Below are 12624 nucleotides of genomic sequence, written 5' to 3'. Positions count from 1 at the left end.
CATTCAATTCTCCTTAACAAAAGCCAGTTCTCAAGGGAAACTATTTTACCAGAGCCTCGCTGACCTGGGGGAAAGGAAGCACCCAACTCCAGCCACCCCTCGCCGGACTCCTGTCCCACCAAAGGGACAAAACAAAAGCTGAAAGCACTTGCGAAGGTCACAGCAGGGGCACAGGCTGACTTAACTGACTGAGAATCACAGGACTATAGAACATCCCTTCTCCCATACCTTATCACATCAACTAGGCTACTGTATAATAACAGGGAATTACAGGTTAAAAAAACTGCAAGCTTCAGACTCTAAGAAGGAATCTCTAGGGAAACTCAAACATAACAGAGGAGACTATAGCAAGGACACTAGAGGAAAATTTAGCCTGTAATATGTACACTACAGCAAACAATAGCCCTACCCAGATTTTGAAACCTCATGCTACCTTAGTTTACTTGTTTATTTATCCAATAAATCATGTCTAGCTATCAACAAAAAATTACAAGGCATGCTAAAAGACCAAAAAACAGTCTGAAAAGACAAAACAAGCATCAGAACCAGACTCAGATATGGCAGACATTTTAGAATATCAGGTCATAAATTTAAAATAACGCATGCAAAGGGCTCTAATGCGAAAAGCATACAACATGCAAGAATGATGGTGACGTAAGCAGAGATAGAAGCTATAAGGAAAAATCAAAAGGAAGTGATAGAAGTAAAAAACATTGTCAGGCTGGCATGGTGGCTCACACCTGTAATCCTAGCACTTTGGGAGGCCAAGGTGGGTGGATCACCTGAGGTCAGGAGTTTGAGACCGGCCTGGCCAACATGGCAAAACCCCGTCTCTACTAAAAATACAAAAATTACCCAACATGGTGGTGCACGCCTAAAATCCCAGCTACTCCAGAGGCTAAGAGAGGACAATCGCTTGAACGGGGGAGGTGGAGGCTACAGTGAGCCGAGATATGAGCCACTGCACTCCAGCCTGGACGACAGAGCTGAGACTCCATCTCAAAAAAAACAAAAGCCCAGAGTTCGAGGCTGCAGTGCCCAATGATTAAGCCTCTGAATAGCCACTGCATTCCAGCCTGGGAGCAAAGTGAGACTGTCTCTAAAAAAAAGAAAAAAAATATGTATAGTCTTCTACGTTTTGTTTTGTTTGTTTAATTCAAAGTTACATCACAGTTGTTCTCAACTACAGAAACAGATCCGGCTACAGTGTTTAATTCTTCTCCATTACTTAAATTAAATGCTGCCACCATTGAGTATGGCATTGTATAATCATATTCCTTCAGCAGTTAAAATAGAAAAAAAATGCAGATAGAGATGTGTATAACTGGCATGCACAGAAATACAGAACCAGTTACATGACAAAAGTAAACAAAACTCTAAACCTTCATATTTTAAAAACAAGATTTTCCATTTAACAAGAATTACATTCATTAAACTGGAGAGTATCTCCTATAGAGAAAACTTTTAGAGTCAGATCCAAACATTACTATATTCATACTTGGAAGCACTTTGACAACTCAAGGCTGAAAATCCCACACTGTGCTTGTTGTCAGTCCACTGTTTTCCTGCCTAGTAGGCTCCAAAAGTGAGTATTCTACCACTTTGTGCAGGTGATGCTGAATGCTGTGTCCACTGAACTGGGGCCGCCCGGGGTCACCAATCAGTACTCGAGTTCTATAGGTCCAGAAGCACTTCTTCAGCCACGGATGAAGACTATCTGCAAGGTCTTCATCATAAAACATATCGCCAAGAACAACAAGGTCCCACTTATCTTGTTCCAAATTCAAAATGTTTTGGATTAAAATAGGAAACGGATTCAGTCTGTTCAATTCACAATTTAGTGTAATAGCCATTCCTGCAACTTAAAAAAAAAAAAAAGCACAAAATGAATTGGTATATGCTAGGCTGTTATAATTCCATGTTGATTAAATAATTTAGAAGATCTGCTAACAATATATTTTCTTCCTTTTTGATGAAAGTTGTTTTTTAAAGTAAAGAAGTATAAAGGTTATCCCAATATAAGCTATACCACAATTTCCAAATACATGACTGGATATCCTGAAAACAAACAATTCAAAACACCTAGAAATGCTGGGACTTTTAGGAATATTTGCTGATTTCATTAACCAAAAGATTTTGTTTTTTTACTGTGGACAGGGAAACAAGACTTGGGCTTGATACAGCATGGCAATAAATTAGAACTGAGACCCCTTGGCTGGGCGCAGTGGCTCACGCCTGTAATCCCAGCTACTCGGGAGGCTGAGGCAGGAGAATCACTTGAACCCAGGAGGTGGATGTTGCAGTGAGCCAAGACTGTGCCACTGCACTCCAGCCTGGGCAACAGAGTGAGACTCCATATCCAAAAAAAAAAAAAAAAAGAACTGAGACTCCTTTATAAAATAAAGGTTTTCAGTTTTCAGCCAGGCGCGGTGGCTCATGCCTGTAATCCTAGCACTTTGGGAGGCCAAGACGGGCAGATCACGAAGTCAGGAGATTGAGACCATCCTGACTAACACGGTGAAACCCCATCTCTACTAAAAATACAAAAAAAAAAAAATTAGCCAGGCATGGTGGCAGGCGCCTATAGTCCCAGCTACTCAGGAGGCTGAGGCAGGAAAATGGTATGAACCCAGGAGACGGAGCTTGCTGAGATTGTGCCACTGCACTCCAGCCTGGGTGACAGAGGGAGACTGTGTCTCAAAATAAATAAATATATAAATAAAACAATAAAAAAAATTAAAATAAAATAAAGGTTTTCAAGGACTATATTCTCACTGAAAGGGTAGACCAGAAGAAAATCAGATCAAATAAAAACTCACCTGTCTCAGCCTGGGTTCTAATGGAATAAAAATAACCCTCAAAGACAGGCCAATACTCACTTGGGTTTGGGGTCAAATAAACACTATTTACATATTTCAGGAAATTCCTAGCCCATAAATTAACATAAGTGCTCCCTCCGGGATGTCTGGCAGACGCAAATCCTCTTGGGAAAAATGCACAATCTACTCAGACCTCAGGGGATTCCTACAGATAATGTCCCAGGGCACACAGATTCACAATGTCCGATCACAAAATACGTATAACGATAAGCGACCACACTGAGCACGTGTACACATTTATCCTGGAGAAAAAAAAAAAGATGAGCCTTAAATATTTTCAAATGTGAATCCTTACTAGGGTCTATGTCATTGGCCAAGATCCTTGATGCCCCACTCATCTTAGCAGCAATAGCTGTAGCTCCGCATCCACTCCCAAGATCTAATACAGATTTTCCTCTGACAACATCAGGATTATCCAAAAGATACCTAAATTAAAAAGAAAGGAGAAACATGTCTCAGAGAGATGAGGAAAAATAAATGTTGGGAACAGGCCCCCCAAAATCTGGCCATAAACTGGCCCCAAAACTGGCCATAAACAAAATCTCTGCAGCACTGTGACATGTTCATGATGGCCATAACGCCCACGCTGGAAGGTTGTGGGTTTACCGGAATGAGGGCAAGGAACACCTGGCTCACCCAGGGCAGAGAACTGCTTAAAGGCATTCTTAAACCACAAACAATAGCATGAGCGATCTGTGCCTTAAGGACATGCTCCTGCTGCAGATAACCCAACCCATCCCTTTATTTCAGCCCATCCCTTCATTTCCCATAAGGGACACTTTTAGTTAATCTAGTATTTATAGAAACAATGCTGACTGGCTTGCTGTTAATAAATATGTGGGTAAATCTCTGTTCGGGGCTCTCAGCTCTGAAGGCTGTGAGACCCCTGATTTCCCAATTCACACCTCTATATTTCTGTGTGTGTCTTCAATTCCTCTAGAGCCGCTGGGTTAGGGGCTCCCCAGCCGAGCTGATCTCAGCAAATAAGAGGTATCCAAAAAAAGAAAAAAGAAAAGGAAAAGAAAGAAAAGAGATGTCTTTAGGTTGACAGGACAAAAGAAACAGTGAAACGTAGAAGAATTGGTCCAACCTTGGCAAGTTTGGTCTGACTAGAGTGACACGAAAAGTCCATCTCCAGAGCTGGGCAGAGGTGGAAGAAGAAAGGACCTAGTCATTTGGTCTTTCTCTTCAGCAGGTGTGAAGCACAGTACCACACAACTGACTGATTATGCTATTCAAGTCAATTTTTTTCAAAAAAAAGTTGTAGGCTGGGTGCGGTGACTCACGCCTGTAATCCCAGCACTTTGGGAGGCCAAGGTAGGTGGATCAATTGAGGCCAGGAATTCAAGACCAGCCTGGCCAATCTGGCAAAACCCCATCTCTACTAAAAATCCAAAAATTAGCCGGGCATGGTGGCGTGTGCCTATAGTCCCAGCTACTCAGGAGGCTGAGGCAGGAGAATCACTTGAACCCAGGAGGCAGAGGTTGCAGTGAGCTGAGATTATGCCACTGTGCTCCAGCCTGGGCGACAGAGCAAGACTCCATCTCAAAAAATAAAAATAAATAAAAAATAAAAAATTAGCCAGGGATGGTGGTCGGTGCCTATAATCTCATCTACTCGGGAGGCTGAGGCAGGAGAATTGCCTGAACCCGGGAAGCAGAGGTTGCAGTGAGCCAAGATTGCACCACTGCACTCCAGCCTGGGTGACACAGCAAGACTGTTTCAAAAAAAAAAAAAAGTTTCAAAAAAAAAAAAAAAAAAGAAAAGAAAAAGTCTCAGGCCAGGCGCGGTGGCTCACGCCTGTAATCCCAGCACTTTGGGAGGCCAAGACAGGTGGATCACACGGTCAGGAGATCGAGACCATCCTGGCTAACACGGTGAAACCCCGTCTCTACTAAAAATACGAAAAAATTAGCTGGGCGTGGTGGTGGGTGCCTATAGTCCCAGCTACTCCGGGGGCTGAGGCAGGAGAATGGTGTGAACCTGGGAGACAGAGCTTGCAGTGAGCGGGATTGCGCCACTGCACTCCAGCCTGGGTGACAAAATGAGATCCTGTCTCAAGAAAAAAAAACAGGATGAGAGCAATCATTCCTTCACCCACCCTGAGACATCTACCTAATTAACTCTTCTTTACTCCCTATTTTCGAATATTCACCTTATGTAGAGCATAGATTTACTGGGCACTGACTAAAATCTCACAAGGATGTAATCATTTGCCTCACTGCCTATCCCACCGTTTCCTACATGCCTTTTCCTCTTTAAAGAAATTTGTAGCCAGGCGCAGTGGCTCACGCCTGTAATCCCAGCACTTTGGGAGGCTGAGCAGGTGGATCACCTGAGGTCAGGAGTTCGAGACCAGCCTGGCCAACATGGTGAAATCCCATCTCTACTAAAAATACAAAAATTAGCCAGGTGTGGTGGTGGGCGCCTGTAATCTCAGCTACTCAGGAGGCTGAGGCAGGAGAATTGCTTAAACCCAGGAGGCAGAGGTTGCAGTGAGTAGAGATCAAGCCATTGCTCTCCAGCCTGGGTGACAGAGTGAGACTCTGTCTCAAAAAAAAAAAAAAAAAAAAAAAAAGAAAAAGAAAAGAAATGTATAAATGGCCAGGCATGGTGGCTCATGCCTGTAATCCCAGCACTTTAGGAGGCAAGGTGGGTGGATCACCTGAGGTCAGGAGTTCGAGACCAGCCTGGCCAACAGGGTGAAACCCCGTCTCTACTAAAAATACAAAATTAGCCAGGTGTGGTGGTACATGCCTGTAATCCCAGCTACTTGGGAGGCTGAGGCAGAGAATTGTTTGAACCCGGGAGGGGAAGGCTGCAATCTGCTGAGATTGTGCCATTGCACTCCAGCCTGGGCAACAAGAGCAAAACTCCATCTCAAAAAAAAAAAAGAAAAAGAAATGTATAAATACTGTGCCTCCTATAAACCTCTTAGAAGGGCACAGGCCACAAACTTTTCTGGGACTTGTATTTTTCTTGGGCTTAACACACCTCGACTGGTTGAGACTCATGCCTCAGTCTCTCATTTGGGCTGACAAAGTATTAAATACTTAGTATGTTCCAGAAACTACCAAGCACCAGGAATTAAGACTGACCAAATACTGCTAAAACAAAGACTAAAATTAAGTAAACTCAATCCAAGAGTCACTGTCGCCTCTTGACTCCATCACAGAGTGATTTTCCTGCTGCTTGAAATGTAGTATAATGACCTCTCTGGTAAAACTCAAAGTCCAATTCAACCAAGGAATTTGGACTGGAGCTAAATAGTTACCAAACAAGTGAAGATGGATGGAGAAACGCTGAAATAACAAATTTCAGCTGACTCTTGATCTGAGGATTGGAGTAATAAGGAACAGTGGGTACTATTGAGGCAGGAGAATGGCAGAGGAAGTCAGGGGTGAAGGGGACCCGTTGGACATAGGCTAGCTGAAGCAATACCAAAAGCAAAACATACAAGATAGCAGAAACAGGACATATGAAATAAGACAGTAAGCAATAAGAGATAAGGGAGTAAGCAGTGAGTTGGAACATGCAAGATAAGGAAAATCAGTGGAAGGGGCTTGCAGTAGCAATTTGGTTACAAGAAATAAAAGTAAAGATGAGCAATTTTGTCAGAAAAGATAAAATAAGGTTAAGCAAGGATGCACAATTAGCTTATGAGAAATAAAGTGCGGTTTAGGCACAATGAGGGAAAGGCAAGGATGAGCAATTCACTTATGAAAGATAAAGTAAGGTTAAGCAAGTGAGGAAAAAACATACAAAAGGCCATGAACTGTAACAAACCAGGGCTGATACCACTCACAGGTCAGCCTGATCCTTTGCTGATTGCATTGTGCTTAACAAACTGTTTGTTGCCGGGTGCAGTGGCTCACGTCTGTAATCCCAGCACTTTGGGAGGCCGGGGCGGGCAGATCACGAGGTCAGGAGATCGAGACTATCCTGGCTAACACGGTGAAACCCCGTCTCTACTAAAAATACAAAAAATTAGCCGGGCGAGGTGGCGGGCACCTGTAGTCCCAGCTACTCAGGAGGCTGAGGCAGAAGAATGGCGTGAACCCCAGGGGGCGGGGCCTGCAGTGAGCCGAGATCGCGCCACTGCACTCCAGCCTGGGCGACAGAGTGAGACTCCGTCTAAAAAAAAAAAAAAACAAAAAAAAAACTGTTTGCTGCTTTGCTACTTGTATGTGTCATGTCCAATTCTTTGTTCATGGCACCAAGAACCTGGGACTTGACATCAACCAGTTAACACTATGGCAAAGTGGAGGTATACATGCCCTGTCTAAATAGTTGCTACTGCCAGGCACAGTGGCTCATGCCTGTAATCCCAGCACTTTGGGAGGCCGAGGCCGGTGGATCACTTGAGGTCAGGGGTTCGAGACCAGCCTGGTCAACATGGTGAAACCCTGTCTCTACTAAAAATACAAAATTAAGCCGGGCACAGTGGCTCACGCCTGTAATCCCAGCACTTTGGGAGGCCGAGGAGGGTGGATCACGAGGTCAGAAGTTCGAGACTAGCCTGATCAACATGGTGAAACCCCATCTCTACTAAAAATACAAAAATTAGCCGGGCGTGGTGGCACGAGCCTGTAGTCCCAGCTACTCGGGAGGATGAGGCAGGAGAATGGCGTGAACCCGGGAGGCGGAGCTTGCAGTCAGCTGAGATCACACCACCGCACTCCAGCCTGGGTGACAGAGTGAGACTCCATCTCAAAAAAAAAATAATAATAATTTTTTTTTGGTAGAGATAGGGGTATCACTATGTTTCCTAGGCTGGTCTCAAACTCTTAACTTTAAGCTGTCCTACTGCACTGGCTTCCTAAAGCACTGGTATTACAGGCACTGCACCCAACAGAAGAGGGAAACTTTGAGCAGCCCACTTACTCACAGCTACTGTTTTATGGGAAAAGAAGCAACTCTGGAAGGAATGTGAGGTTTATGGAGCAACATTCACTGAATTAAAGGAGAGTGGAAGGACTGAGTGTTTAGCTTCCATCTAGGAACTCTGCAATGGTCATGCGCTATGAACCATGAACCTCCTAACAGGTGAGATTTCTGGATGACTTATAGCTATCCAGGGTCTTGACAGCTGACTCTAGGATTTCTCTTGGGGAGACAGCTACTTGGGAAAATAGCTTGATAAGCTTGGGTTACAACGGGAAATTATGCAACAAGGCAACCAAAAAATATGGTTAACCTGAGGCTAGGCTCAGAGGCTCATATCTGTAATATCAGCACTTGGAGAGGTTGAGGAGGCCAGGAGTTTAAGACCAGCCTGGACAACATAGCAAGATCCTGTCTCTACCAAAAAAAAAAAAAAGAAAGAAAAAAGAAAACAAGAAGACTTTGAGTTTTGCTGGTTTCTGTTTTGTTTTGTTTTGTTTTTGAGACAGGCCAGGCGAGAGTGCATTGGCAGGATCACAGCTTACAGCCTCAGCCTCCCAAAGTACTGAGACTACAGGCATGAGCCACCACGCCCAGCATTGCTCTGGTTTTTTGTAGAGGCTGGAGTTGGAGGGAACTGAAAACAGCAAAGATCTGTAGCGCCTTAAAGGTTTCATTAGGGTAGTACCTAGACAGGGCTTGGCCTCCCGGCCAGTAGATTGCCCAGTAAGGATCACTGTGGGGCCACAGGTCAGCTCTCTCCCACCAGAATTTGCATGTGGGGGTCAAAAGCCGCAACTGGATTTCAGGGGTGAGGCTGCCACTGCTGGTGACTTCAGTGTTCTCCTCCAGAAAAGCCTTTATCTCAGGGTCCAAAAAGCTTCCAGCTCCTCTCCAGGGACACTGGCCACAGGGAAACAAGAGAAGACCACTGCTTCGCAGAGCCTGCAAGAGGAGACCACAGTGGTTCCTGGGTGCTTTCCAACCTAGACTCAAAGCCATCAGTCCTTTCCCCAAACACAGGTTCTGTCAATGTTCTGTGGATAATGGCTGCTTCTCAAGGAGAATGAACAAGGGTGTGTCTCCCAACTTGATCTCAGGCAGAACCTCTGACTCTGAAAAAAAAAAAAAAAGTAATACTGAGAATTCTGAGGAAGAGCAACATTTCTAGATCCTATTACATAACAGGAAAATATTGGCTGGGTGCGGTGGCTCACGCCTGTAATCCCAGCACTTTGGGAGGCCAAGGCGGGTGGATCACGAGGTCAGGTATTCAAAACCAGCGCGGCCATCGTGGTGAAACCCTGTGTCTACTAAAAATACAAAAAATTAGCCAGGCGTGGTGGTGGGTACCTGTAATCCCACTACTTGAGAATCGCTTGAATCTGGGAGGCGGAGGTTGCAGTGTGCCAAGATCACACCATTGCACTCCAGCCTGGGCAACAAGAGTGAAACTCCGTCTCATAAAAAAAAAAAAAAAAAAAAAAGAAATAAAATATTACAGTGTAAGCTCTGTATCTGATTATTCACATGTGCAAGTTCTTTTCAGATGAAAGCTTTGGTGCATCAATTGGGAAAATCCAATCTTTTTAAATGATACTTTTCACAAGAGAATCCTTTTAGTAATTTAACACAACAAATATACAAGCATTTGATTTTGAAAGAATCCTCAAGAAAATGCCTCTTACAGGAAATCATCATCCTTCAGTATCCTCAAGTGATTGGTTCCGGTATCCCCTGCTTCCAGGATACCACAATCAGAGGATACTCAAGTCCCTTATATAAAATGGCATCATATTTGCATATAAACTAGGCATATGCTGTGGTATACTTTAAATCATCTCTGGATGACTCATAATACTTAATACAACGTAAATGCTATATAAATGGTTGTTACACTGTATTTTTGTGTTATTTTTATTGTTGTAATTTTGTATTGGTATGTTGTTATATTGTGGGCCAACTGTACCTTTAAAGTTCTTTCATAAATTTAACAAAGTAGGCCTGCTTGGTAACTGTGAACAAAATAACAGAAGTCTTCTGTCTTCAGGAAGCTTATATTCTAGTGGTGGGATAAAGTAGTTAACAGGGCAAACATGGTTTTTGCCTTTATGAAGTCTAGCCAAGAGTTCTGGGGGTTAATGAATTTATAATTGTCCGTGGGCAGAGATATATTAATACAAATTATATTGACTACTCTATTGCATTAAAGATTGTTGTATCATAAAACAATGCAATCAAGACTCAGGTTTTTTCCTTTAAAAATACTGTATGGATTTAATTGTAATAAAAGAACATCAACTCCTAAATCTCTTTCTGTAAAAGTATCTGATGGTTCGATTTTACCAAGCCTAAACTGAAAAGATTTGCTCCAACAGAAAAACACCTGTGCTACTGATCACTAAGATTTGTTTAATATATATATATATATATATATATATATATATAAACACCCGGATAAGAATAAATGAGAATGAGGAACAACAACTTAAACACAACTTATACACCCAGTTGTTTGGGGACCTCGGATCTCTTCTGCATAAATGTTTTAAATGGTCTTAAATCCACGAAAGTATTTAGGGGTCAAAAATCCAAATCCCTACAAGGGGCTGGACATCATAAATGAGTGATGCAGGCTGGCTGTAAAATAACAGAGGGGCTGTGGCAAGCTGGAGACTGTTTTCAAACAGTTCAAAAGGGCTAGGCAGGACATGCTGCCAGATCCTCCGATTTCTCAAAATCATCAAAAAAATCTAGATACTGACACATTAGCCTCCACCTTTTTTTTTTTTTTTGAGACAGGGTCTCTGTCGCCCAGGCTGGAGTGCAGTGGTGTGATTTCGGCTCACTGCAACCTCCGACTCCCAGGTTCAAGCGATTCTCCTATCTCAGCCTCCCGAGTCCTGGGATTACAGGGGCGTGCCACCATGCCCGGCTAATTTTTGTATTTTTTTTTTTTTTTTTTTTTTTAGTAGAGACGAGGTTTCGCCATGTTGACCAGACTGGTCTGGAACTCCTGACCTGAAGCGATCCTCCTGCCTCGGCCTCCCAAAGTGCTGGGATTACAGGCGCGAGCCACCACGCCCGGCCAGCTTCCGCTTGTAAACATCAGCAACTCATTTAAATATCAAAACACAGGGCAGGCCAAAATGCACGTCAGGTCACACATAGCCTGCGACCTCAGCGCAGACTCCAGTGGGTGTTAGTTACCCCACATCAGTGTCCTGGGACCGCAGGGGTCTCTCAGGGCCTGGTATCCCGCTAGAATCATTCTGTGAAGCGGTACCAGGCTGTCACTTGAATCACACGACGCAGCCTAAAGTTTAAAGGGAACGCAGAGCAAACAGAGATAATTTGGGATTTGGATCCCATGTCACTTAGATCGGCGCTTCCCTCTCCCGTCCCAGCACCGATGAGGCACGGGTTATGAAGCATGTGACTGTGGTGACCACTTGGCATTTCTCTTAATGAGAAGGAGCTGACGGGATGAAAAGCTACGTTCCAGGACGGGTAGACGGCGGCGTCATTTTCCTCCAGAGGCGGGGTGGACTCGATCTTACAGGGGCAGGCACCGTCCTCCCTCTCTCCTTACCTAGCTTTGCTGACACCGCCCTCGGAAGTAAAGCACAGGGCTCGCCTGTCGCTCGCCCTGGCGAGTCTTCCCGCTCGTGCTTTACACTTCCGGGGTCCCGCTACCAAAGCTGAGCCACGCCCTAGCAGCGTGCTGCGGCCCGAGAGGGGGCGGGACGGACGGCGGCCCTTCGCGGCCCCGCCCTTTTTCCCAGCAGCGCTTTCATCTCCTCCACTTTCTTAAAGGGACAGAAGCGCGAAACCAAAGGGCACCCTGACCTCGCCTGGAAAATAAGAGAACGTTAAATCTGTGTGCAATGTTTGTAGAATTTTGATTTCTAAAAAGTTCATTCTGAAACTATGCAACACCTACTATGTGCCAGTCGCACTGCCAGGCACCGGGCATAGAGTGGTGAGCAACATAGACACAGTATATTAAAAAAAAAAAAAAAAGACACAATATAAGCCCTTTGTGCTGCCTACATTCAACTGCGATTAAATTATAATGAATGTCCTTTCTTGTCTAATAATTCATAAATTCACTATCAATTTATTTGCAGCCTATATCACTCGAGTCTGGATCTACATATATCCACCTTTCAACTGGACCCACATCCCACTGGCCCAACTCAACACTCAAAGTTAACTCACCATCTCACCTGAAAACAATTAAAACCTGCTCTGGCGTGCTAGAGGGGGAAAAATAGTCCAAAACTAAGAAACAGGAAAATCGTGTTTCTGCATTTTAGTTTGCAGTTTGAGAAATGCACTGGCACCTGCCTGTTCAAAATTAGAATTTGTCGCTTGGGTTCTGCGCTCCTGCCATGGGTGTGACAGCTTTCTGTCTTTCCATGTAAACTGGAATCTTTAGGAACTGCTACAAGGAAAGGAAACTTTGTGCTTCCAGTCAAGAGCCCCAGATGCAGCCTTATGATTTCCTTCTTAGTTGAATGGTGTATTTGCTATATTCTTGTTGATAAGCTATACACCTTGCATTTCACAGTATTCTGCCTTAGATTTCCTGTGTAATAACTGATAGGCTGTTTATGAACTGCATTCATCCACTTATGAGCTGCTTTTTTCTTTTTTTTTTGAGACGGAGTCTCGCTCTGTCGCCCAGGCTGGAGTGCAGTGGCGCAATCTCGGCTCACCGCAAGCTCCGCCTCCCGGGTTCACGCCATTCTCCTGCCTCAGCTTCCCCAGTGGCTGGGATTATAGGCGCACAACACCACACCCAGCTAATTTTTGTATTTTTAGTACAGACGGGGTTTCACCATGTTGGTCATGCTG

The 12624-nt window shown here is 44.2% G+C and overlaps 1 protein-coding gene across 2 annotated transcripts; it reads right to left on the bottom strand.

Moving 5' to 3' along the window:
- Window positions 1-434: 434 nt before the first annotated feature.
- ETFBKMT (electron transfer flavoprotein subunit beta lysine methyltransferase) lies at window positions 435-11536 on the bottom strand. 2 transcript variants are annotated; one of them, XM_012503572.2, is made up of 4 exons: window positions 11357-11536; window positions 8453-8879; window positions 3175-3305; window positions 435-1861 (listed from the first exon to the last, which is right to left on the bottom strand). In XM_012503572.2, exons 2-4 carry the CDS (start codon window positions 8764-8766, stop codon window positions 1518-1520), a joined length of 789 nt encoding a protein of 262 aa, XP_012359026.2. In that variant the 5' UTR covers window positions 8767-8879; window positions 11357-11536; the 3' UTR covers window positions 435-1517. The 2 variants fall into 2 exon arrangements, with proteins under 2 accessions (XP_012359026.2, XP_030660410.1); XM_030804550.1 differs by lacking the exon at window positions 11357-11536 and having other exon boundaries at window positions 8453-9076.
- Window positions 11537-12624: the final 1088 nt, after the last annotated feature.

Source organism: Nomascus leucogenys, chromosome 23 (genome assembly GCF_006542625.1).
Source record: "Nomascus leucogenys isolate Asia chromosome 23, Asia_NLE_v1, whole genome shotgun sequence".
Classification (NCBI taxonomy): Eukaryota; Metazoa; Chordata; class Mammalia; order Primates; family Hylobatidae; genus Nomascus; species Nomascus leucogenys.
Note: the sequence above shows the minus strand (reverse complement) of the source record. Positions and strands in the feature narration are given on the sequence as shown.

Excerpts from the sequence above, each read along its gene's own strand:
- ETFBKMT (XM_012503572.2), bottom strand. The coding sequence starts at position 8,766 with ATGGCTTTGAGTCTAGGTTGGAAAGCACCCAGGAACCACTGTGGTCTC. Across the intron at positions 3,306-8,452 it reads GGAGGCCAAGCCCTGTCTAG|GTATCTTTTGGATAATCCTG; the intron begins GTACTACCCTAA and ends TTTTTAATTTAG. Across the intron at positions 1,862-3,174 it reads GGCCAATGACATAGACCCTA|TTGCAGGAATGGCTATTACA; the intron begins GTAAGGATTCAC and ends TTTTTTTTTAAG.